The sequence below is a fragment of the Mizuhopecten yessoensis genome, unplaced genomic scaffold (genome assembly GCF_002113885.1).
Source record: "Mizuhopecten yessoensis strain PY_sf001 unplaced genomic scaffold, ASM211388v2 scaffold5409, whole genome shotgun sequence".
Classification (NCBI taxonomy): Eukaryota; Metazoa; Mollusca; class Bivalvia; order Pectinida; family Pectinidae; genus Mizuhopecten; species Mizuhopecten yessoensis.
In genome coordinates, this window is record NW_018406035.1 from 200,548 (window position 1) to 228,108 (window position 27,561).

General features: G+C 35.3%; 2 protein-coding genes across 4 annotated transcripts in view; one reads left to right on the top strand and one right to left on the bottom strand.

Moving 5' to 3' along the window:
* Positions 1–1,940: 1,940 nt before the first annotated feature.
* On the bottom strand, positions 1,941–12,394 carry LOC110450638 (coiled-coil domain-containing protein 157-like). The gene is made up of 11 exons (XM_021498257.1): positions 12,318–12,394; positions 11,206–11,454; positions 10,703–10,868; positions 8,834–9,575; positions 8,306–8,475; positions 7,050–7,226; positions 6,158–6,326; positions 5,174–5,340; positions 4,759–4,841; positions 3,830–4,191; positions 1,941–3,372 (listed from the first exon to the last, which is right to left on the bottom strand). Exons 2-11 carry the CDS (start codon positions 11,448–11,450, stop codon positions 3,200–3,202), a joined length of 2,454 nt encoding a protein of 817 aa, XP_021353932.1. The 5' UTR covers positions 11,451–11,454; positions 12,318–12,394; the 3' UTR covers positions 1,941–3,199.
* A 105-nt stretch (positions 12,395–12,499) lies between these two features.
* Positions 12,500–27,561, top strand: part of LOC110450642 (probable serine racemase) — a 17,514-nt gene continuing 2,452 nt past the window's right edge. Inside the window, exons 1-8 of one of the 3 annotated variants that reach the window (XM_021498262.1) lie at positions 12,500–12,755; positions 14,315–14,356; positions 15,498–15,664; positions 15,917–16,001; positions 19,909–20,035; positions 24,362–24,412; positions 25,222–25,349; positions 26,403–26,453. In XM_021498262.1, coding sequence (XP_021353937.1) covers positions 12,519–12,755; positions 14,315–14,356; positions 15,498–15,664; positions 15,917–16,001; positions 19,909–20,035; positions 24,362–24,412; positions 25,222–25,349; positions 26,403–26,453 — 888 coding nt within the window. In that variant the 5' untranslated portion in view covers positions 12,500–12,518. Of the gene's footprint in view, positions 12,756–14,314; positions 14,357–15,497; positions 15,665–15,916; positions 16,002–19,908; positions 20,036–24,361; positions 24,413–25,221; positions 25,350–25,392; positions 25,521–26,402; positions 26,454–27,561 lie in introns of all 3 variants that reach the window. The other 2 variants (XM_021498263.1, XM_021498264.1) reach the window with 2 other exon arrangements.

The window sequence follows — 27,561 nt, forward strand, 5'->3', positions numbered from 1 at the left end:
ACTGTTATTAGGTTACACTTAATTTCATAAGTCAAGGAATCATAGTGCTGAATAAGAAGACTTAAAGAATAGTATGACACCAGAGCGTGATACCAGACGGTGCGTTACAGGTGATACATCCTTACACATGCTTAAACTTAAACCTCTTTATTCTTTTAGCAAGCAAGATATATTTTTATGAAATACAAGCAAACATCCTATTATCATATCAAAATAATTTATTGTGCAAAGTACGTCATTGGTTTAGGATTATAAATGCTTCTATGTTCTGCTTCATAGCCACTGGGCTGATTTACAGTATAACTTGACAGGAAGATTTACCATCTGATCTGGCAGGTTTGAGGGATCGGGGCACAGGAATGATTATTTTTTTCTAGTTAGGTAATCAGATCATTAAAGAATGATGGGCACAGATCTGAAACTCGTGTGTGACACATTTAATTAGTCACAACTGATTTATGAAGTGTTATCTAAAATTGAAATTAAATTCAGTTGTTAAAACTTGATGCCCAGACAAGATGCAATGGACAAACAATGATGGTGTATTCCTACAGTCCCTAGATCTTAATTATCTGTTAGCTATTTATAATTCATCAAAACGTGCAGTTTGGTAAAAAAAAATCTGTAATACAAAATTAGATAGAATTATTTTGATATACAGTAAACAAGTAATGGGAGTGTTGGCTGTTGGTATATAGTCACACACTCCTGATTAGCACACAAGTTTGTGACTTTATATGGATTTTCATGTACTTTTGTGTCTCTGAGCTGTAGGTAATATATACAGGGGAAGTAGAACAAGAAAATCAATGTGAGATGCATCTGTTTCCCCATATAGGCATCAGTGAGAAACTGATCTTGATATAGTTGATAAAAGATAATTAACAAAGTAACAATTCATTAAAAGCACCAGACATACTGTCAGACTAGATTTCAGTTATCAATTTCTAATCATTCTTAAAAAACTCATAACAATGTCAACATGACATCAATTCTTACCCTCACAATGTAGAGTAAACGAAGAAAACCTTAAAAACTTACATTTATACTGTGTAAAGTACAGGTATATTTACCAGGTAATTTCTTTCCTGAGGTGCTTATAGAAGTAGAACGTTTTAGTTCTTTGATAGAATATTCAAAAATACTCAATCAATAAATCAGTTCACATATATATAGCTGAAACTCTATACCCAGCCAATTAGTGTAATTACTACATCATTATGTAAGGAGGTGTTGTTACAATTATTAGTCCAAGTGAGAGAAAAAGGAATGTATCGATGGCAAACCACATTGTTACCTTACAACTACTATCTTACAAGTCTACAATTAAGGAAATAGGATTGTGTCGCCATTTCTCAGTAGAATTTATTAAAATTTTGTAGTTATATTGCTTTGAAGTAAAGAACATTTTCTGCCACAAAAAAAGATATAGGTTGTCAGAATTTTAAGGATTTTAAATGGAAATTTATGTAAAAAGGAGTGAATTTTGAAAAAACAATATTTTGCAAAACAATGTCAATAAAAATGATACTAACATAGATTAGTATTGCATTGATGTATATCAATTTCATAAATACTGAAATTGTGTAAAATTAATTATCTATAAACCGATTAAAAATTGATATTTTGTAATAAAACCATATACACATAGTAATTGCATGCAAGAGTTATCGTTCTTGAAAAACTTCACATTAGTGAAATAGGTAGCCGGTTTCCTGAAGTACAGAAAAATGGACACATGTGACTCATTGATTAAAAAACAACTGAATTAACGCCTGGATTGCTTTGCAATACTTTAATATTGAAAGAACACACTGTTCTGTCAATAATAATCATACAGTATTCATCAGTTTAATATTAAACATTAGATTATGCTGAAATTGTGATACTGTCTCCCTACATTGGATTTTCAACTAGGGATGTACTTCCTATTTCCGTTTAGCAATACACTCCTATGACCTTAATATAGATTTAAATATTTCACATCAACCAGAAATGGAATGATCCTGTACATGTAGGCTGTGACATAAAAACTATTAAACTAAGACATCACAGTTGACATCATGATCAACTGTCAGTAATATCACAGGTTAGACATAATTATGTTATAGTGGTGCACGACAAAAACACTTGAGTGTGACATAACAATGTAACCGATATAGAGGTATAATACCTTTACCAGATATGACAATATATGATCCAATAGTTCACTATTAAAAATAAGTTGAAATTTATTTCTTTACACATGTCAAGTTATGATACTATTTCAGATTTCCTCAGTTGATGCTAATTGTGCAAACTATGTAGTATTTTATATAATACTGTGCAGAATATTTGTGAATCTGTTTCATGTCAGTGACCACTGTGACAAATTAACCTGCATTGTCCTTTCTATGCTATCCTAGGCTAATAAACATGTAGAGTAATATCTATGTTCTGTACTTTTCTGTATTGATACATGTTTTAACTAGTAAATATATTTATCTATTTACAAGACAATTTTAAATATATAATGAAAGACACTGGACATACTTTGGTGCAACATTTAACATGTCATATCAGTAATTATAGATTACAGCATGTAACAACATTTAAGGTGTTTCAGACTGTGAAATTTTAACAAACCTAGCTCAACCCTGGCCTGTAAAACTCGAATTCATTGTGTTATTAGAGAGAGAAAGAAGATACCCGATTATAGTTGTCTCCCTTTAATCCAAGTTTATTGACTACAGCTTACACATGGAATTCTCTGCACTTCTACATGTCAATGGGAAGTGAAAATTTATAGTGTTGAATTTATGGAGAAGGGATGAATAAGCTGAATAATCTTTCAACAAAGTTTGTGAAATTTAACATCGCTGCAAAAATAAGCCAATATCAAGTGTTTTGAATCCGATGCAGAAAAATGTACCTACATATGTAGCTTAATTAATATAATTTTATTATGTTGCTAAAACTCTTGACTTGCTTTGTACTCCGAATAACTAATTCGGATAGAATTAAACAAAGCCAACCTTCTGTCATTATATATCATCTATAACTAGTTGTAAAAATAATGTAAATACTACACCAGTTCACTTGAAAGTCGTATTTTCCATCATAAAATATCTGTTTCTCACTAAAAATATTTCTGGTACATGTATCGTAACATGACACATGGATATAATTAATATGTTGCTATAAATGAATGATTGTAGAACTATCCTGTACAGTAAGACTTGTGTATTTCTAAGTCTCGCATTCTAGAGTACATCTTATCACATTTTTCACATGAAAACATGTCATTTTTTGTGTAGTCTGTATCACTATCTGCTGTAGTTATCTCCCTTGTTGCTTTCGGTAGTTTACCAGAGGGTGGCCTCACACTTACACCTTAAATGGGAAATCAAACATCAGTCACTGTCATCATTTATTACAGAACATGTCACAATAATATTGTCTACATGTGTAATTTAAAAAAAAAAGTTTCAATAATCAAATCAAAACTGCAAATGGTTGTAAAATTACAATATATTTTTTATACATGCATATGCCCTTTTTAAGTTGTGATCGAAAACACATTTTTTCTTGTTTATTTACAGGTTACATGTTCCGGCTGGCTAAACTAATAAACTACATAATAAACTACAGACTCTAGATGGTGTTGCTCCAATCTATCCTATAACTTGTGTTGACCTTCCTTATTGGAGTGCTATATTGAATACTGTTGAATATCCAACACAGTTTCCTACTACAATCCACTTATGACATTCATTCTTTTAAGATTCACTTGACATGAAATACACGTAGAAAGACAAATTTTAAGAATAAACCTATTTTCTCCACAAACCTTTAGAGTGTGTCATGGTGTTGAGGTCCTTGATGCCTAGCTTTGCAGCCTTCCTTATTTGAATGTACGCGCTGATACTGCTGGAGTTGACAGGAGCCATAATCTTTCCACTGGAGGGTCGGCTACGACTGCCAGTGTTTGGCGTCTCTCCTCTCCGACTGGCACTGGGGGGTCGGGTGCCTCGACCCACAATAAACTCCTCCTCAGGTGATTTTGTCTTATTCTCTGCAGGAGGGGACTTCAATTTGCCGTGATCCTTTGAAGTGGCACTGTGCTGCTGCTGTTTGAATTGTGTTTTCATGGGAGTGTGACTGTCGTTCTGTTCCCGCAAAGGAGGTGGGGAATGCTTCTGGGTGGAGGAACTGGGCAACAGAAACAAGCGTCTCTCTTACTGGTGCATAATTACAATCATGTAAAAGTAATCACTTCATGTAAAATCATTTACATTGTAAACAAGAGACACATGCTCCAATATTAATGAGAATCTTGTAAAGGAAAAAGAAAACTGGTGAAGGAAAACCACTGTAACGTTAACAGCTAACACTGTCAGACAATAACTCCCTTTCCTGTCAACTTTGGGGATTGAACTGAATTTCATGGGAGAGACGGAGTGGTCTGAATTTCACACTTAATTACACGTAGTTGTGGTAGTTACTGTGCACCTAAGCAATCTGAGTACTGAGGCACTCTATAGAACCATGTAATTATAAGCTTCTAAGTCTTAAATCTCAGTAATTATAAGACAAACATATGCAAAGCTTGTCAGTGAGACTTTCTCCATTAAGAGTTAAAAGAATGCAATTTATAATATACACATCAAACAGACTATCAATACAAATATTCATCCATACTAGATTAGTGTATATCTTATATTTTTAAAATCACCTTTCACATTCAGGAAATCCCACACTACCGTCCTCATACCTTACCTGTCAGGTATCCAGACATTGCTAGCCTCACTCTGAGCGCTGTCCAGGTGTTGCTGGTTCCACAATGCTACAGGCTTGTTGGACTACAAACAAACCACATTTCAAATGCTAAATTGAAAGCTGGCAACAAATATTTTTCAGTCATCAATATCATGCCAAAACAACTCACATTTTTCTCACCCTGAATAAAGGTACTTTATCTTTATGTCAGCCGTTTCACTGTAACTAGACTTTTACAAGATTCAGGTGACTAAGGATTTATGTTTTATTACACATACTAAACTAAAATACAAATATTAAACCAATGGATTACATAATACTCCTGAATATTATTTCACAAAACATGAAAAAAGAAATGTCTAATGATTTAAGATCATTGATATACACTGTTGAAGCTTATTGACGAGGTAAGTACCAGTTCACTCCAGGCCTGTTTCGGAGGTGATCCCCCGGGACCTCGCTGTATTGACACGATCTTGGTGATGGAGTTCCTCAGTCCCTCATTCTGTTCCTCCAGAATGTTGATCCTCTGAGAGTTAGCCTTTACCTGGTTCTCCATGTCAACAACAATATCACCACTACCTACACAACAAGACAACAGTGTGTATTATAATATACAAACCTTTACAATTTCATATTCATATGATGATAGAAAGCTGAGATTTACATATCCATATCGCAGAGGAGCAGAGAAAGACAGAGAAAGGGAAAATGGAAAAGGGGAGAAATTCAGCTTGAGCAGTAAGAAATGGACAGAAGGAAACAGAGATGGCAGGAGAGAAGGAGTGCAAAGGTAGGAAGGTGAAGGATGAGAATGAAAGGGCAGATGGCAGAAGGTGGAAGGCAGGAAACGAGGGAAAGAAGAGAATTGAAGAAAATGTTAGGAGGACAAATGGTGAGGAGCATATAGAAAAGGAGAGGATAAGTGCAGAAGGAAAGGGGAAAATGAAAGAATCAGAAGATCAAGAAAGAAGGAAAGAATAGAGCAAAATGGAAATAGGGCAGAGGAGAGACAGGGGAAAGTCAAGAGGGAGCAGAGTGAAAAAGCAGGCTGGATGGGAGAGGAGGACAGAAAGACAAGAAAGGAGGAACAGCGTGAGGGAAAATAAGAAAGTAAAATAGAGAGAGATTTCTGACATATTATACCTGTTAATATTCAGTATAATGCAATTTTGTTCATATCACTCAACAGCTTGAACAATGTATATTCTGTTAGAGATCTAAATCAATGAGTAAAACTTAGAGATATCGTTATATTCATCAAACCCATTAATTTATCAAGGTAATGGGCAGCAGTATATTGTTGAATTACAAATAACTGCTAGGGGAGAAACCATTAGAAAGATTCTAACTAAACACATAATGATGCTGAGACTGACATATCTGTGTATGTAGTTACCTTTGAGATCTCTGTTGACAGGTCCGTTAAGATCAGGATACTCGATCATGAGTCGTTCCTGCTCCCTGGCCTCCTCCAGCTGTTGTTCTAGCTTCTGTATGTTAGTCTCTAGCTGACTGATCGAGTCTTGTAACTGTTCCTTCTCCGCACCCAAGTGTTCTATCAACTCCTGATAAACAAGACTACATTTACATCTTCCTTCCCAGTAACTGTATACTCCCCTAAGCACTCAAGGTGTTTTATCAACTCCCGGTAAACTAGACTATATTTACATCTTCCTTCAATTTCAATTTCAACAAATTGTATTGACAATATAAGCAATAGTCAATAGGATCAGACATCAGGCATAGCCTATCTAAGTCCTCTCCTTAAGGTGACAACAGGTGGTAAGAAACAGACATATATATATTTATACATTGGGATAAGGGGAAGTAACTCCTTGATGTAAACAGACTTGTTCAGTATTTTTGAGATATTGTAACCCTTTCACTAGGGATATTTAATTTGAGATATTTATTAGACTATTATCTTCAGTGAATAATATCAAGTATTAGACAATGCATTACTGGTATTCGTATAAGGTAAACTATTGAGTATACATATTTGGTGATATTGGATTTATTTCCCCAACAGATACATCTTCCTTCCCAGTAAATGTATACTCCTCTCTGCACTCAAGGTGTTTTATCAACTCCCGGTAAACTAGACTATATTTAAATGGGCCTACTATATGAACATGCTTGTTACAAACTCTTGCTCACAATATAATGAAGTACATGTAATATCTGAGTCAAAGATATGACGACTCACTATAATTAAAGGTAACACCATTGACTTTCTATTGTCAAACAATAATCAAACAAGTAGTTTAAATACAGCTGCTTGTTGTTACCTCGTCATCCTTGACCTTTTTCTGCCACTTCGTGACCTGCTCGAGAGCCTTCTGGAGAGATTCTTGGGCAGCCTCTCGTTCCTCCTCTGCCACTCCAAGCTGATCCTTCAGGTCCTCATTCTCTTGGTCCAGTGTGTCCAGCCTCTGAAGCAATGTGCCCTGCTTGGACTGTAGACTCTGGCAAGTAAGGTCAGAAGTTATTAACAAATGATAGATGTTACCAAATTATATTTAAAGGCATGTTAGTCTACACAAATAAAACACAGAGTTGTCAAGAAACCATGAAAAATAAACATGCATACATATGTAATAGACCTCATCTTGTTACTTTATTCATCCAAGTTCCTTGAAATTTAAAAGGATTGACAAAATCAACATATATGTGTATGTGGGTATCAGGCATATCAATGTTAGCAGAGTTATTGCCCATTTTCTTTGAGTATCTACTACATGAAGTTCTTCGAGCTGCAGAGAGGGCACATCAATGGATTTGATTTATATTATCTTTTTCTTGTGCAGATTTGTTGTAGATTTGTAATTAATTTATCCATTTCAGAATTACTAGAACAATGACAGGTCAGCAAGGGCCTAGCCCCGAGTTTCCTCTGGCCCTAATATCAGACTTAGGGCATTTTGACACATAGATGTCTGGTATGGGGCCAGACTGCTATATGAAATGTGGAATTCTATGACACCATTTGGTTTCGGGGATTGACTAATTAACAAATAGATGTGGTCCGGAAATCCTCCTTACAAGAATGATATATTTGTTTTCGGTCCAGATCAGTACGATTTGTTTATTAGACACCAAAAATGTCATTCGGTCAGGTGGGAAATTTTGAACGATTAAAAATGGAGCAGGAGGACTCAACAGACGGAATTTAGCAGCTGTTGGTGAGAGTAAGAGCTGATTTGGATCAATAAATAATCCATTGATCAATATATGTGAGGTATGTGTTGTGTAATAGTAGATTTTTGTAGTCAGCCCATCATAACTTTCCCATACCAAACGGTGTCGGAGAGTTCCACGTTTTGATATAGCTAAGTCTGGTGTTAGGGCCAGAGGAAACTCGGGCTAGCAAGGGCCCTGCAGTCTACCTAACCCCCAGCCCCATCACCGGGGCCCCAATGAGTTCACAGTCAGTGTAATATTATTTCAGGATAAATCATATAAAAAATAAGCCCAAATGTTTAAGCTGTAACAGAGAATAGGATTAAATTAGATTTGTACTGTTTCATGTAAACACCAATCTTACTTTTTCATGTTTTGAGGAGCTCTTGTTCCTTGCCAATTCACGAGACAGCTCTTTGGATGACTTCTCAAACTGACTTTGTATCTTTGTTAGCTCATTTTGAAGCTTCTGGACATCTTCAGAATTGGCTTTGTTTTCCTCCAAATCCTTCGCTAACTGTTCTTTTGTTTCTTCTTTTAAAATAAAATTTTAAAATTGAAATATAAAATTGAACTGTTCTAACTCTTACCTGATTGTTACATTATGAGTATACAAAAAGGAGAGGAAATTTACAATAACTGAAAATAAAATCCATACACTAGAAAATAGTACTTATAACTTATGTTTTGAGCTACAATGGAACATACCCTGTCTACAGCACACATACACACTTGCACGCTTACACAACACACATGGAGGCACATCCTTAAATGACCTTAGATGTTAGTAGGATGTTAAACAAGATAAAACCAAAACCAAACTGAATTACAATGGACTTAAGTCTGTAATTATAAGCCATTATGATTTTGTGTTACTAAAGTCTACACATACCTAGGGTTTTAAGAAGGGTTTGCTGTCTCTCTAAGTCAGCTTTGAAAGTCTGCAACTGTTTTTCTAGAGTTGTCTTTGTTGATGCAAGTTCGTCCCTCTGCATGGTCATCACAGCAACGGTTTCCTGGTGATCACTTTCCATGTCCTTGACCTTGAGGTCAAACTGTTTTCTCAGAGCTGACTGTACTTCCCGCTCTGTCCTCATTTCAGTGTCAAAGTTGGACACTCGCTTTTCTAACTTTTTACACTTTTTTTCGTAAGTATCCACCTCCTGTTTGAGGTTCGCTATCACCTCCAGGATGTTGTCCTGGTTCTTGTTGATTCTGTTGAGGTCTTTGTTCTGTTCTCCTGCCCACCTCGCCATGTCGTTGGCTGACAGCCATTTTACGTCTGCCACTAACGGGCGATATTGTTGTAGACTAGACGGAAGTTTCTGATTTCTACACATATTGATGATTAAGTCACCAGTGGTCTTAAAACTTTTCTGAGCAATATGACAAGCCTCACACGGCACAAAGGCAGTCTCTATTGTCTGACAAGATTTACTGTTTGCGTCCCTGGCAATCTCCTCAAACTGTCTGGCAGTGTAGATTGGACTCATGGCCGACACAGACTTGTTGGACAGCTGACCCAAACTGTTAAGAGACATGTGTGAACCTGTCTGAGAACCATCCTCCATCTGGTCTGATATCTTCTTCATGTTATTTTCAAGCTCTTCTAGTTTTCGATTCTTCGTTTTGATCTGAAACAATAATATACTTTATCAAGTATCAAACATTTATAAGTTACTCGTTCTTCTAAATAGGAAATCTCATGAAATGATGAAATCTTGTTTAATTTGACATGGATGATACACACTGTATTCCGTTTGAAACTGATTCTTAGCCCTCTTATCAAAATAAGTTATCATTTAACAAGGTAAAGTTACACATTAAGCCTTTCATGATACATGTACTTCACCTACCGATAAGCTTCTGCATAAAAAACAAACAATTGCCTTGTCAAAGCTATAACTAACTCTGTATATAGTTGGGCTAAAGCTCAAATTTCAGGCAAACTCATAGTTTTGCAACTGTAGGAGACTGCCCACATGATTTATGCCCTGGACAAAGTGATAACCAGTGATCAAAGGGCTATAACTCTGAGTAAAGTGGGACTCAAGACCCAATTTCAGTGACACTCTCACATTTCGAGAGGTACTCAAAAAGGCAATTGTGGGTGAATTAGTTCAGTTATATGAGATATGTCCAAGGTAATAAGAGGTGACCAATAAATACAGACTGATGAACAGATGCAAACCCATTGTGTCATTTGGTAATACTGATAGGGGACCAATTCACATTATGAGTTAAATTTCATTATAAAACTGAAATCACCTTTGCATATATGCGTGACTAAACCATCTGAAGTGGTCGACTTGTAAATTCCTGTGTGTTAAGACCAGGTTTATAAACACAAAATATATTGAAGGAACATCATCCCAAAGCAAGTTTTTTACAAATAATTTTTAAACTGGCATCAAGTATTCTTATGGAATGAAATAAATGTCATTTTTAATACAAAGATTTCAGAATAAACAAGGTTGAACACTGATAATATCTTATTGACAATTATAATTTTGTCACATTTATCAAGATTTTATATATTCAAATTGTTTGTGTAGGTTGCCTTTATTCATATGAAAGAGAAACTTGACTGCTATGTATTTATATAGTGGTATATTTGCAGAAAGGTGATCCATTCAACTTTGAAGTAATAATTCAATGTTTCATATGTCTTTTGGGAGATCAATCTATGGAGGACAAATTCCCTAAAGTAAGTGGATTTTAAGAATCTTTTGTACGGTGTAGTTTTTTTCTGCAGCCTTACGTCTGACATGGTTTGTTGCAGCATGGTCTGGAGCTGAATCTGTCGGTTACAGTACTGCTTGACCACCAGGCCCACAGAGGTATTAGCCGTGTCTGCCAGGTCGACACCACCTCGGGACATAGTTTGTTTGTTGTAGGCTGACAAGGTCTGCATCAAATACACAAATCTGAAACCCAAAATGACACCAATATTTGATACCATATACCGAAGCTGAAATGTTCTACCAGTCCTAGGAAATGCTACATTAGGATTCATAACTGACCAATGAAAAATAACATTAAATTTGTCATATTTGCCAAGTATTCCTATTTCTGTCACTGCCTCACTTCTCATGGCTTTTGAAATAAACAAAATTAATTAACTTTATTCTGTCCAATACAGGTTATTGCAGTACATATGTTGTATTAGTTATTTTTGAAAACTGTGAACAATTTTGAAAGGTTGGAATACAATGATTTGTTCAACATGTTTTTTCAGTTGATGATCAGTAAACAGTTGTTTACCTGTCGATGACCAGTTCATACAGAGCAATGTGGGCCACCTGACATTCCTCTGCATCATCAGAGAAACTGTAGAGTTCAAGCAGATCTTCTATATCTAGGTCACATGACAGTTTGTCTGGGAATTTCCATGATGGTTGCTGCACAGGTCCAATCCTGGAGACAATCTCACTGATGGCCCACTGTAGGTCTGTAATGTCCTGTTTCAGACTCTCCAGGATAGCCTCATTTCCTAGCAGTTCTGCCATGTTCCTAAAACATATAACATATCAGCAATTTTATATACATTGTAAAGATTCATTGGCTTAGCACATTAGTTATTAAGTTAAATATGAATCTGTGCCACTTTCTTATTTTTAAAACTTAGAACAATTAAATATGCATGCATGTCCTAGCTGGCCTAGTCTCACAAATATATTTGTATTCCTTGAGGTTTTTTCCACAGAAAAACATTATTGGAGCTTAAAGGAAAACAAAATCTTTTAAGAAAGTTTTCCTTTACCTCAGCAAATTGCATCCTATACAGAAATGGAATTCCTGAAGTAACATTGGTCTGATACCCAGAAGAAGCAGAAAAGGGGAGTGGTGTCTTTCTATAATGTTTTATGGCACAGTGGTTTCCCCCCTAACAACAACTGTCCCCTTTCCTTACTTTGTTACATACAGTTAAATAAAGATGTTATTGCTATTAACGATCATCCACGTGCATTTATTTCTGTCAATAAAAATACTCAAGAGAAAAAATATACCAAAAGTTGGTATATGTTATGAGTAGGGTGTGATTTTTTTCTCATGACTATTTTTATTGACAGAAACAAATGCCTGTGTGATCATATCATTATTTACCATTAATTAGACCTCACGTGTAACCTGCCGTTAAGGCCAGAGAAATATTGGGATATTACAGTTTGAGCCTAGTGGCCAACTCCTGTTTCAAGTACATGTAGTTAAATGAATACTCATGCAGCAAGGGGATATCGATATCGATACTCGTGATACTGCTAGGATGAGACTACTTTATCTGGTTGTTCGGATGCATTCCCATACCATATATACAATTATTTTCAATAATTTTGTCATCATATTGTCGGATGGAATAAATCCATGTGAATTACCTGTTTTTTAACTCAAACGCGCTGAAAATCACCCACAAATGGTATGACAAAAAAATCTCGAACACCCGGCAGCCATGTTGTTTACAAGAATGCTAACGTACGGAAATCTCTGATTTTATTGTTGTTGGCTATATAGAAATCAAGTAGTTTCCGAATGAATGCCTATTCAAGGGAGGTCACTCTCTTAGATAAACATCCACGATGGCCGCACCCGCACGAGTGACACTTGCTGACATTTACAGAGCTCACGAACGAATACTACCATACATACACATGACACCCGTCTTTACGAATTCTACATTTGATAAACGAATTGGCAGAAATGCATTTTTCAAAGCGGAAAATCTCCAGAAGACAGGATCGTTCAAAGCGAGGGGAGCGTTGAATGCTGTCAGTAACCTTCGGGATACGTACATTAGCGCACGGCCAGTCAGCACTGTAAATGTTGCTTTCCCTTTACCTTAGCAAGAACCTGTCTGCAATGATTGAATCAGGCGCACATTTTTATTTTTTAACCAATTTTATTTGATTATTTTGAGAATTAACTTTATTTGAGAGAGCGATGAAAATGGAAAGAACAGTGTGTAAGATAAAATAATTCACCAGTTCATAAAAGATAAAAATTGAGGTATAGAATTGGTAAAGTGTAAACAATAATTTGTTACGGTTATATTTGGACGCTTTAAAACGAGTATATAATTATTGAATAATAACATACGCTAATAATGACACCGTGACCCCCTAATGGTAAGATACGAGTTTACCGAAAGTCAATCATTTTACATGTTTTAGGGGTTTAGATTGACTTTCGGTAAAAATGACACCCCCAATGATTAAATACAGGATTTAGATTGACTTGCGCTAAAAATGACACTGTGACCCCCAATGATTAGATACGAGTATATAATCATTGGGTTGCATTTTTACCATAAGTCTATCAGAAGATTTATTTTCTTGATTTGCTTGAAAAGAACTGACTTGACAAAATTTTCATTAACAAATTAGGGAATAGATAAACATATACCTTCTTGCTGAATAATTGTTTGAGAGATATTTGGTAAATTGAGATTTAGTACAAAAACATACATTTGTGTATGTTAAGAAATATACATGTACTATTAATTGATAGGTGATTTAACATAAGTTCCTCTCCTTCCTAATCAAGCATGCAAACCCACACATGCTGCATGTGTATCACTTCAGATTGAGCACCTTAATTTTGTAGTTTCACTGCTAGTTTTTGTGTTTGGATCAATGCACACTTTTTAGACTCCTTTACTTTTGTGTTGTGTTTACTATCAGAGAATAAGGACAATTACAAATATATGTCTTTTTAGGGTTACCCTAGTCTACTAACCCACATTTTTACTGCTAACCAAATAGATTTTAAATGCCCATATTTTGACAAGCACTCGTAAGTCGGGATTTGTGCGTCAGAGACAATATACATGTTAATATAAAAGCTTTTTTGAAATTAAGATAAATACTTAAAACCTAAACCTAGCTACCTGTTCTATTTTTCTGGATGTTACCCTTATAAGACATATAATTGTGTTTGGCCTTATGTAGAATCTTATGAAATACTACATTCTAATATTGTTTCAAATTACAAAATAACGTTTTGTGTTCCTGATTTTAAAATAAAGCAAAGAATACACTGTATTTTATATAATGATTAATATGAGGGGTGTGATACTGTATTGTTTTCTATTTGACTTTTGTTATAGCTTAAATAATAATATTAACTGTGAGAAATATGGGAATATTAAATATTCACATGGTTGCACATATTTTGATACATGTAATATCATAGATGTGTATCTTTTCAATTTTGAATGGTAATTAACCAATCCTTATTGTTTACTTCCAGCACAGTATAGCCTCATCTGTCAATACACCCACAATGAAAATGTATATTATGGGTGTATTGACAGACAAGGCTAGTACCTGTGCTGCCAGTACTGATACAATACTAGCTATATGTTATCTGTTTACAGGTGATTGCCCTCAAGGAGAGAAATCCTGATGTTCCTGGTGTGGTAAGTTGAACCCGGTGTTGTAGGCAGGAGAGAGATATCCGAATGTTAAATGATACATATTATGTATTAAATTATTAAAACAGTGATGTCACTGAGGAGAGGCAAGCAATCAACGGTCTGTTGTTGTAGAAAGAACATTTAAAATCATTTGACTGACCATGATTAGGCTTTATTCCCCTTGCTGAGCTACAAGTTACTCATTTAAGATTGCAACCAGGGTTTGGCAGGTAGACGGAAACGTATATGTTGAATAAACTAATGGTAAAAATGAAAACAAAAGTGTTTGATGACTAGTTTTATGTTGCTTAACTGAAAACTATGCAATTAATTATTGTCATTTAGCTCAAGAGACTATAATGGCTCAATAGTGTGACAATGAACCTCAGTTTGACCAATATTCAACTGTAAAATGTTTGCTTTTAGAACTTTTATGTTACATTAATCATAAGATGGTGGTAACAATACTCATTGTCAGGGCAACTGTCTGTGTATGATTATAGTTAAACTGCCCAGGCAGTGGTAGTTATAGACAGGTGATATCTATAGACATGTGATAGCTATAGCCATGTGATAACTATAGACAGGTGGTAGTTATAGACAGGTTATAACTATAGACAAATGATACCTATAGACAGGTGATAGCTATAGACAGGTGATACCTATAGACAGGTAATAACTATAGACAGGTGGTATTTATAGACAGGTTATAACTATAGACATATGATAGCTATAGACAGGTGATACCTATAGACAGGTAATAACTATAGACAGGTGGTATTTATAGACAGGTTATAACTATAGACATATGATAGCTATAGACAGGTGATACCTATAGACAGGTAATAACTATAGACAGGTGGTATTTATAGACAGGTTATAACTATAGACATATGATAGCTATATATAGGTGATAGCTATAGACAGGTGATACCTATATCCAGGTGATAACTATAGACAGGTGATAGTTAAGCTATGTTCTATAGGCTAGTGTAAGCTATATATACATGTGTAAGCTTTAGACAAATGATTGCTTTAGATAAGGTTAAGCTTTAGACAGCTGTATACATGGCCATCACTATAGAGAAGTTGTTACTAGTCTAGACAGGTTTGACAATGTTTGACAATATGTTGCCTGTTACAGGTAACACACAGTACAGGTAATCATGGCCAGGCATTGGCATGGGCTGCAAAAACTGTAGGCCTCAGGTGTGCAGTCATTGTTCCTCATGACACCCCACAGGTGAAGAAGGATGCCATATCAAGCTATGGAGCAGAGTTAGTTTTATGTGAGCCCACACCACAGTCCAGGTTAGTGTTTCTACAAAGCTGGCAGCACAAGCTATGAAGCAGTCAAGTATACCCTCATAGCACATTCCCAGTAATTCTAAAGAAATAGGTCACCACCTGAAAGCAATATATATATTTGTATGTGTCCTATATATGATTGGAACTGAATCTTTTAGTGACATCTCTATATCAGATTTTGTTTTGTTGATATGGTGTTAGTTTGCCTGAAATGCCTGATTTATTCGTCAACAATTTGATCTTTTATGTTTTTAGGCAGGAGACATGTGACAAAATTGCAAAGGAGCAGGGACTGGAATTTATACCTCCTTTTGACTATAATGATGTCATTGCCGGTCAGGTGAGGCTTACGACCTTTCAAAGACAATTCATATTGGATTATATTTCTGTTGATAACCGTACCTGTTGATCCATGGATATTTATTTTTTATGTTTATTGAGATCAACATCCTCAGATGCTTAAAGGTGATACCAAAATTAACTTTGAAATCTTAACTGTCTGAACTCATATATTGCACTTGTTTCATACAATGGATCTTCAGTCCAGATGGCTGACGTAATGGCAATATGGCTATAGAAATGATTGGTTGATATCATGGCAATATGGCTATAGCAATGATTGGTTTATATCATGGCAATTTGGCTACAGAAATGATTGGTTGATATCATGTCAATATGGCTATAGAAATGATTGGGGTATGTCATGGCAATATGGCTATAAAAATGATTGGTTGATATCATGGCAATATGGCTATAGAAATGATTGGTTTATATCATGGCAATATGGCTACAGAAATGATTGGTTGATATCATGGCAATATGGCTATAGAATTGATTGGTTGATATCATGGCAATGTGGCTATAGAAATGATTGGTTGATATCATGGCAATAAGCTATAGAAATGGTTGGTTGATATCATGGCAATGTGGCTATAGAAATGATTGGTTTATATCATGGCAATATGGCTACAGAAATGATTGGTTGATATCATGGCAATGTGGCTATAGAAAGGATTGGTTGATATCATGGCAATATGGCTTTAGAAATGATTGGTTGATAACATGGCCATGTGGCTATAGAAATGATTGGTTGATATCATGGCAATATGGCTATAATAATGATTGGTTGATATCATGGCAATATGGCTATAGAAATGATTGGTTGATACCATGGCAATATGGCTTTAGAAATGATTGGTTGATATCATGGCAATGTGGCTATAGAAATGATTGGTTGATATCATGGCAATGCGGCTATAGAAATGATTGTTTGATATCATGGCTATAGAAATGATTGGTTTATATCATGGCAATATGGCTATAGAAATGATTGGTTGATATCATGGCAATAGAAATGATTGGTTGATATCATGGCAATATGGCTATAATAATGATTGGTTGATATCATGGCAATATGGCTATAGAAATTATTGGTTGATATCATGGCAATATGGCTATAGAAATGATTGGTTGATATCAGTGCAATGTGGCAATAGAAATGATTGGTTGATATCATGGCAATAGAAATGATTGGTTGATATCATGGCAATATGACTATAGAAATGATTGGTTGATATCACGGCAATATGGCTATAGAAATGATTGGTTGAAACCATGGCAATATGGCTTTAGAAATGATTGGTTGATATTATGGCAATGTGGCTATAGAAATGATAGGTTGATATCATGGCAATGTGGCTATATAAATGATTGGTTGATAACATGGCAATATGGCTATAGAAATGATTGGGTGATATCAGTGCAATGTGGCAATAGAAATGATGGGTTGATATCATGGCAATAGAAATGATTGGTAGATATCATGGCAATATGGCTATAGAATTGATTGGTTGATATCATGGCAATATGGCTCTAGAATTGATTGGTTGATATCATGGCAATGTGGCTATATAAATGATTGGTTGATATCATGGCAATAAGCTATAGAAATGGTTGGTTGATATCATGGCAATGTGGCTATAGAAATGATTGGTTGATAACATGGCAATATGACTATAATAATGATTGGTTGATATCATGGCAATATGGCTATAGAAATGATTGGTTGATATCATGGCAATATGGCTATAGAAATGATTGGTTGATATCATGGCAATATGGCTTAAGAAATGATTGGTTGATATCATGGCAATATGGCTATAGAAATTATTGGTTGATATCATGGCAATATGGCTATAGAAATGATTGGTTGATATCATGACAATATGGCTATAGAAATGAATGGTTGATATCATGGCAATATGGCTTAAGGAATGATTGGTTGATATCATGGCAATATGGTTATAGAAATGATTGGTTGATATCATGGCGATATGGCTTAAGAAATGATTGGTTGATATGATGGCAATATGGCTATAGAAATTATTGGTTGATATCATGACAATATGGCTTTAGAAATGATTGGTTGATATCATGGCATTATGGCTATAGAAATGATTGGTTGATACCATGGCAATATGGCTATAGAAATGATTGATTGATATCATGGCAATATGGCTATAGAAACGATTGGTTGATATCATGACAATATGGCTATATAAATGATTGGTTTATATCATGGCAATATGGCTATAAAAATAATTGGTTGATATTATGGCAATATGGGTATAGAAATGATTGGTTGATATCATGACAGTATGGCTATAGAAATGATTGGTTGATATTATGGCAATATGGCTATAGAAATGATTGATTGATATCATGGCAATATGGCTATAGACATGATTGGTTGATAACATGGCAATATGGCTATAGAACTGATTGGTTGATATCATGGCAATATGACTATAGAAATGATTGGTTGATATCATTGCTATAGAAATGATTGGTAGATATCATGACAATATGGCTATAGAAATTATTGGTTGATATCATGACAATATGGCTATGGAAATGATTGGTTGATATCATGGCAATAGAAATAATTGGTTGATATCATGGCAATATGGCTATAATAATGATTGGTTGATATCATGGCAATATGGCTATAATAATGATTGGTTGATATCATGGCAATATGGCTATAGACATGATTGGTTGATATCATGGCAATGTGGCCATAGAAATGATTGGTTGATATCATGGCATTATGGCTATAGAAATGATTGGTTGATACCATGGCAATATGGCTATAGAAATTATTGGTTGATATCATGACAATATGGCTATATAAATGATTGGTTGATATCATGGCAATAGAAATAATTGGTTGATATCATGGCAATATGGCTATATAAATGATTGGTTGATATCATGGCAATATCGCTATAGAAATGATTGGTTGATATCATGGCAATATGGCTATAAAAATAATTGGTTGATATTATGGCAATATGGCTATAGAAATGATTGGTTGATATCATGACAATATGGCTATAGAAATGATTGGTTGATATCATGGCAATGTGGCTATAGAAATGATTGGTTTATATCGTGGCAATGTGGCTATAGAAATGATTGGTTTATATCATGGCAATATGGCTATAGAAATGATTGGTTGATATCATGGCAATGTGGCTATAGAAATGATTGGTTTATATCGTGGCAATGTGGCTATAGAAATGATTGGTTGATATCATGGCAACAGGACCATGCATGGTAAATGTAACATTGGACACACTTGGTGGTGCACAACTCTTCATTAAAAACAAAGATTTATGTATGATACTCCACTCCAGAATTATAGATTTGTTTTAAAAATAATTTAAAACTAATCGGAAGAAATCAGTTTATACATTCCTAACATTCCCTAGCACAGGTATTCAAATTGTTTTCAATGGGATCATTGCTACAGTCACACAAAGATGATACATTCTACCAAAATTTCTGTTCCTGTGTAAGGTATAAAATAATTATTTTTTGAATATTTAGATGTACAAAAACCATCAGGTGAAATATTCCAGATCAATTTTGCCTCTTGGAAAAACCGTAATTATGCCTTTAAACAAAAGTTTGAAATTATTAATTGAAGTTTTAGTTCAGATATAATGATTGTAATATTTAATTTACTGTCAACATTTGAGATCTACATGTATTATGGGTAAGTCTTGACAAACATGTTTTGCATATTGTTCTCATACACCATTACTACAAAGTATTTTACTTACATTGTATAAATCACAACCTCAATGTACAAAGTCAGAACATTCTGGAACATTTTTAAAAACAATGATTTGGATATTTGGTGGCCATTTCAATAAAATTACTGAAGCAGTATTATTTCACAGGGAACCATAGCTATGGAGCTGCTGAAACAGGCACCAGACCTTGATGCCATTCTCGTTCCTGTTAGTGGTGGTGGCATGTCATCTGGTATAGCCATTGCAGCAAAGGCCATCAAACCAGGCATCAAAAGTGAGTGATGTCTACCTTGTATAGCCATTAAAAAAAACAGGCATCAAAATAAATGTGAGTGATGTCTACCCTGTTCAGCCATTAAAATAACAGGCATCAAATTAAAGGTTAGTGATGTCTACCTTCTATAGCCATTGACAAACAAGGCATCATATTTAAGGTGAGTGATGTTTGATAAATCTACGTCACAACAAAATACAATGAAATAGTGAAATGATAAATGAACTATTTATTCATTAACGCATATATCACGTACACCAAGTACAAAAACAAACAAGCTAGTGGACCCCTACATATAACATACTATCAGTACAAAATAAACTAAATACATTTAACCACTTGGCAAAATGACGACAATACACGGTTGACCCGTACTAGGTCAACCGGTGTACAGGATAAATATACCCTGGGAAATTATCTCCGTATTTTGAGTGACTACAATCTACCTTTTATAGCCATTAAAAAAACAAGGCAACAAAAGTGAGTGATGTCTACCTTGTATAGCCATTAAAAAACCAGGCATCAAAAGTGAGTGATACATGTATATACCTTGTATAGCCATTAAAAACATGGCATCACAGGTGAGTGATGTCTGTGTATAGCCATTACAATTCAGGCATCAAAGGTGAGTGTTGTCTACCTTTTATAGCCATTAAATAATCAGGCATCAAATAAAAGATGAGTGATGTCTACCTTGTATAGCCATTAAAAAACCAGTCATCAAAAGTGAGTGATATATACCTGGTGTAGCCATTAAAACATGGCATCAAAGGTGAGTGATGTCTATGTATAGCCATTAAAATTCCTGCATCAAAGGTGAGTGTTGTCTACCTTTTATAGCCATTAAATAATCAGACATCATATTAAAAGTGAGTAATATCTTCCTGGTATAGCCATTAAAAAACAGACATCATATTAAAGGTGAGTGTTTTCTACCTTATATAGTTATTAAAAAAACAGGTATCAGAGGTCAGTGATGTCTATTGGAACAACGAACTGCAATGTAAATGGAACTCTGGGATTGTAAAAGAACGTAATTGGCTTAGATGTGCTGATCAGAAATCACAAAAATGTCAACTCAAATTTGTATTCTGTACAGAGCGTAAGGAGTTCGATAAATTGCATAAAAAAATAAAAAAGTTAAACGACAGTTTCAAGCGCAACAAATGAAAGAATTGCACAATAAACTTCAGCAACCTAATTCGAGGGATTTTTGGAAAGATTTCGGGGAAAATTGGGATTGTAAATGACAAGTGTACGGCTATACCTCTACCGGTTAAGGATATTGATGGTAATATTATTACTGACACGCGAGATGTCCTCGAGCGTTGGCGAGCGGAATACGAGAGCCTGTACGCGACGGATCAGGAAACTCCAATGTATAACGAGGAACATTATGATATGGTTAAGGAGCGTGTTGCAAATAACACGATTCCATTAAAGCATAATCTGGATATTTCCGTCCTTAACGCACCGATTCAACGTCAGGAAGATATGGAAGCACTACGGCGTACACAAATTAGAAAAGCTGCAAGTATCGACCATATTCCCGCGGAAGTGCTCAAAAACGACGCTTGTGTGGATGTTATGTTTTCATTAATTAGTCATTGCTTTAACTATGGAGTTGTTCCGGATAAATGGAAACAAGGTTTGACCAATCCGATCGTAAAACCTAACAGCACTGACCCTATGGATCCGTTAACCTATCGGGGTATAACCTTGTTGTTGTCCGTTCCCTGTAAGGTCTATTGTGATATCCTCAACCGTCGTCTTAGCGCCTGGCTGGACAAACATGGTATTCTACACGATGCTCAAAACGGTTTTCGCAAGGACAGAAGTTGTCAGGATCATGTGTACTCGCTTTATAGTATCGTGAAAAACCGAATAAATGCTAAGCAGTCGACTTTTTCGTGTTTTATAGACCTACGTAAAGCCTTTGATACGGTCGTCAGAAACTGTTTGTGGTATAAGCTTTTACAGTCTGGTATAAAAGGAGCAATTTATAATGCTGTTTTGGCACTGTACAACGGTGTGTACGCGTCAACAATCTGCATACTGATTGACTGTCTGTGTCACGTGGTATACAACAAGGTTCTTTAGCCTCCCCGACACTCTTTGCAATCATTATTAATGACTTAATTGACGAGCTTAATTCTTCAGAACACGGTATTGACATTGACGGTGTCAGTTTAGGTTGTCTTTTTTATGCTGACGACATTGTGTTGTTGACGTCATCAAAGGATAACCTCCAAGCCCTTCTTAACATCATGTCATCTTGGTGCTCCCGCTGGCAACTATCTGTAAACGCTGGAAAGACCAAGATTGTGCATTTCAGACATACAATTAGGAGTATATCGGCTACCCAATATACATTCCATTGCAACGGACTTTCCCTTGAACGTCCGGACCGTTACAAATACTTAGGTCTCTGGTTCGATGACTATGCTGATATGAGTCGAGCCCTAGGTCTGTTTATTTCCAAGTTTTACTGTGCTGGTGGAATGACCTACGCTGTGTTTACAAAGTTGTATGAAAGCCTTGTGCAACCTGTTCTATTATATTGTTCTGCCATCTGGGGTCAATCTCAGTGTAAAGTCATTAATAATGTTCAGAATCGAGCTATGAAGGTGTTCATGGGTGCGACAAAAAATATATCGAATGTTGGCGTTATTGGAGATATGGGATGGTTATCTACTCTTAGTAAACAAAGGACTGAAGTTTTTCGTCTATATTGCCGTGTTAATTCTATTGATCACGGACGTTTATTATACAAAATTCATGTTTGGTCGAAGCAGAGACATAATTTGTGGGACGCGCGAGCACTTCGGCTGAGTGAAAAGTATAATCTACGTAACATTTTGGAATCCGGAGTCAAACCCACTTACCACACTTTAAATGTCGTTAAAACTAAAGTAAGACAGAAGGACGAAAGTGACTGGTTCAGTCAACTTTGGGACGATCAGAGCCTTGTAAATGGAAACAAATTGCGGACATACAGGAAATACAAAAAAGATTTAAAACCAGAACACTATTAAACATGATATGCCTGGACCTTACCGTTGTGCTCTAACCAAGCTCAGATGTGATAGTGCTCCTTTAAGGATAGAGACTGGTCGATATGGTAGACCCCGACTCCTTTACAAGAGCGGTTTTGTTTTTTCTGCACTAACTCAGTGGTGACTGAACTTCATTTTTTATGCGACTGTCCTTTGTGTAGTGACCAAAGACAGTCTATTTCATCAGATGGAGAACTCTTGTGATACTTTCAAAGATTGTGATAGTAATGAAAAATTATCCAATCTTTATTAGGAAAAACTGTATATTTTATGCAACGCAGGAGGAGGATGTTTTTTAATTGTATATAAGGATTTTTCTAATCATAATTATTTACAGCATCTTTTACTAAGTATATATATCCTATAACTTAGGAAATGTTCTTAATTTTTCTTTTCCTTTTTTTTAATATTTTATAATTTCTTAGGTATGGACTATTGAAGTAATTTTAAAGATTGATACTGTTTCATAAGTCATTGATGGCTGGATGTTAATATAGTTTTATGTATAAATTTATCAGATACCTGTTTTAATGTTTGTATTAACATGTGACACTTAAATAAAATGATTGATTGATTGATTGTATAGCCATTAAATTCAGGCATCAAAAGTGAGTGATGTCTACCTTGTATAGCCATTAAAAAACAGGCATCAAAGGTGAGTGATGTCTACCTTGCATAGCCATTAAAAAAGCATCATATTAAAGGTGAGTGATGTCACCTTGTATAGCCATTAAAAAAACAGGAATCAAAAGTGAGTGATGTCTACCTTGTATAGCCATTAGGAAATAAGGCATCAAAGATGAGTGATGATCATGTCTATGTATAGTCATTAAAATTCTGGCATCAAAGGTGAGTGATGTCTAACTTGTATAGCCATTACAAAAACCAGGCATCAAAGGTGAGTGATATCTACCTTGTATAGCCACAGACATCATTTAAAGTGTTGGAAAATATTAAAGGTGATAGTGGGATCATTGCAACAATGATAAAACACCTCTTGTGAATATCTCACTTCATACCAATACAGTTTTCAGTTATGGTACTTGATATATAAATCAATAAATATTTGTGCTGTTAAACATTTATACATGAGACACATTTGAACTCTTCCAATTCAAAGGTCCAAATAGTTCATTACCAAATTTCTGGGATGAATGAGTTGAAAGTAAATCGATGTGTCCTCTGATGAAAGCATTAATAAAAGACATTTATGTATTAATTCCATTTATGTATTAATTTAATTTAAATTGTGTTTCCTTTCGGATTTCAGTATATCTTGTGGAGGCTGAGGGCAAGATGTGTGAAAAGTCACTAAGAGCAGGTAAACAATAGTACAGTGTATTTTTTTCATTACAAACCATTGTGTATAATTTTGGTTTTGACTTTTCAGAAAAAAATCACTTAAAAAAAAAAAAAGGTTTGCCCAATTACAAAACTAAGTTCAGGAAATATTTATTTACTTGTCTTTTGTTTTTAGCTTAAAGATTTAAGTGACATGATGTTTTTGTTCTTTATTTCTTCTTTTTCTTGCAAATAGATTTTGCCTGAAACAGTTCACCATGTTTCTGTATTTAGCAATTTTAACCGAGTATGTTACTTTCTGAATTTCTTGAAAAATTGTTTATAGCAAAACAAGTTTTTATTATATATTATAAAATTCATTTTTAGAAATGTATCAGTTACTGTGAATCTTTGTTAACGTATGAGATTGTAAATGACTGTACGTATATTTGAATATGACATGAATGTAAGATTGTCCATCCCTGTACAATCATACAACATAAATTGTAGAGTGCGTATGAAATTATAATCACCGTGTAGATGTACATGTATCGATGTACTGTTACTAACATTATATACTACTTCATTAATACAACATATGCAAGATCGTAACTCAATGTAGATCTTAAAAATTGTACATGCATTGTATAGCGCTTACTGATATAATTTTACAGGGATATGGAATATAATAGCTATCATCTACATATATTGTGTACTAGTTGCTGATAATTTATTTTTGAGACTTAAACATTTATACAGTTATATAATGCATGACTTTCCCTGCCTGATTCAGTGATGTGTGATGGCGAGGGGTTTTACTAACACCTGTCAGTGTATGTTTGTATGTAGGTGAACGACTTTGGCCTAACCCTCCACGATTTCTTAACACAATCGCCGATGGGATCAGGATGCAACACTTAGGCCACTTAACATGGCCAATACTCTTAGAACTCGCAGAAAAAGATGTCTTTTCCCTCGTAAGTTGTTCACCAAATGTTGACTGGGTTTTACTTTGATTAGGTGAGAGGCTGTGGCCAAACCCGCCCCAGTTTGTTGACACCATCGCTGATGCCATTCGAACACAACAGCTTGGTCATGTGACCTGGCCAATATTGCTTAACCATGCTGAAAAAGATGTCTTCTCTGTTGTAAGTGGATTTAAAAGCAGGACAGCTCCTGATCCAATACTATCCTCCTTAAGTGTCCGCATTAATGCCATTAAATGATTTCTTAATATGTTTAGTGTCCAGATGTTATGAGAGGATACTGTTCAAATTTTTCAAGCCACATATTCTTTATAATGTAACTAAATTTTGTATGCAGATATAAAACCATAAGTCACTCTCATCAGTCTCATAATGAGAGGTCAGAGGTAAAACTGTTTTATCATGTTTCCCCTTTGAATGAAAGGAGACATATTGTATTAGTGCTGGTTCTTCTCCTGGGTTTTCTTTTTCTGATAAAAATCTTGCCTGGTCCATCACTTACAAACCAAAGGATGTCTTGGTTCAACTAGATGTGTGTCTACATCACGTACAGAAAGTGCGCATCGTTAGGTTAGGAAGTCAGGTCATTGCATCCTTCACCTCTAGGTCAAAGGTCAAATAAGAACATACTTTTCAGGTAAATCTTGTCAAGGCTGTAACTTTTAAATTATTGAAAATATTTTGATGAAACTTAATTTGCACCTGCATTACCCACAGAAGGTGTGTGTAGTGCACGTACTATCACAAACAGACAAATACTAGGTACAAAGTTGGATGACCATTTCATGTATATGCTACACGCTGGGAATAATGTTTGAATGGGTGATGGTATTTTGACATGAAGTTTTTCAGCATCGTATATACATGCACTTTATCAACATTAGGTGGTATTCGGTGTAACAGGTTTATGATCTTCATCACAAAGTGACTTCATATAGAAAACTGCACATGTATAGGAAGGCTGTACTTACACTTTGTACTTGTTTCGTCTTCTCTGATATAAACTGTAACAGCCATTACGAAGAAATATTCATTATGTTTCAGAATGATGAAGACATGATTAAAGGAATGAAGTTTGCATTTCAAAGAATGAAGGTGTGTAAGAGATCACAAAGCACTTTACTTATTTACAATTTATTTACATTCTATCACATGTATACTGAGAAACCATCGGCCTGTCAAAGTTTCGCCCATCGCCAATAAATTTAATGTTTTGCCCACATTGGAGGGCAAAAGCGGTGGAAATTAATATGTGGTGAAAAAATTCTAATATACAGTACCATATACAATGGAATACTACCAGTCATTGACCTAATCTGATCTCTTGATAAATGAACACCTTTTATTTGCATTAATATATATATATATTGTTGTCGTCTGTTGTATAGCAGGGGATCACATTATCGTGAAATAAATGCAGCAGCTTGAACAATAACATTAGTTATGTTTACAACATTTTTAGTTCACCTGAGACAAAGTCTCAAGTGACCTATTGCGATCGCCTTTTGTCTGTCGTCGTCCGTCGTCCGTCGTGCGTCCGTAAACAATTTACATTTTCGACTTCTTCTCCAAAACCCCTGAACCAATTTCAATGAAATTTTGCAGGGACCTTCCATGGACAAAGGTCAACAAAAATTGTTGCCGGTTTAGTCCTAAGCCCCCAGGGGCCTGAGGGGCGGGGCCAAAAAGGGTCAAATTGACTAAAATTTCAAAAATCTTCTTCTCCAAAACCCCTGAACCAATTTCAATGAAATTTCGCTGGGACCTTCCATGGACAAAGGTCAACAAAGATAGTTGCCGGTTTAGTCCTAAGCCCCCAGGGACCCGAGAGGCAGGGCCAAAAGGGGTCAAATTGACTAAAATTTCAAAAATCTTCTTCTCCAAAACCCCTGAACCAATTTCAATGAAATTTTGCAGGGACCTTCCATGGACAAAGGTCAACAAAAATAGTTCTCTTCATAGATGGAAGGGTCTTAAGGTGCTTTACCAAAATTGTGAATTTCATGACCCTGGGGTCTCACGTTTCCCCCTGGGGAGGGGGTAAACTTTACTATAGTTTATGTAGGGATATCACATTTTGGACCAATATTTGTTTAATTTCCATTGGAAGTAATTTAATTTGGGTCAGCATTATCAGTATTAGGTAGCAGTTTGATAGTATGCACCTATGAGCCCTGACTATGCCCCAGGGGCTGATGGGTGG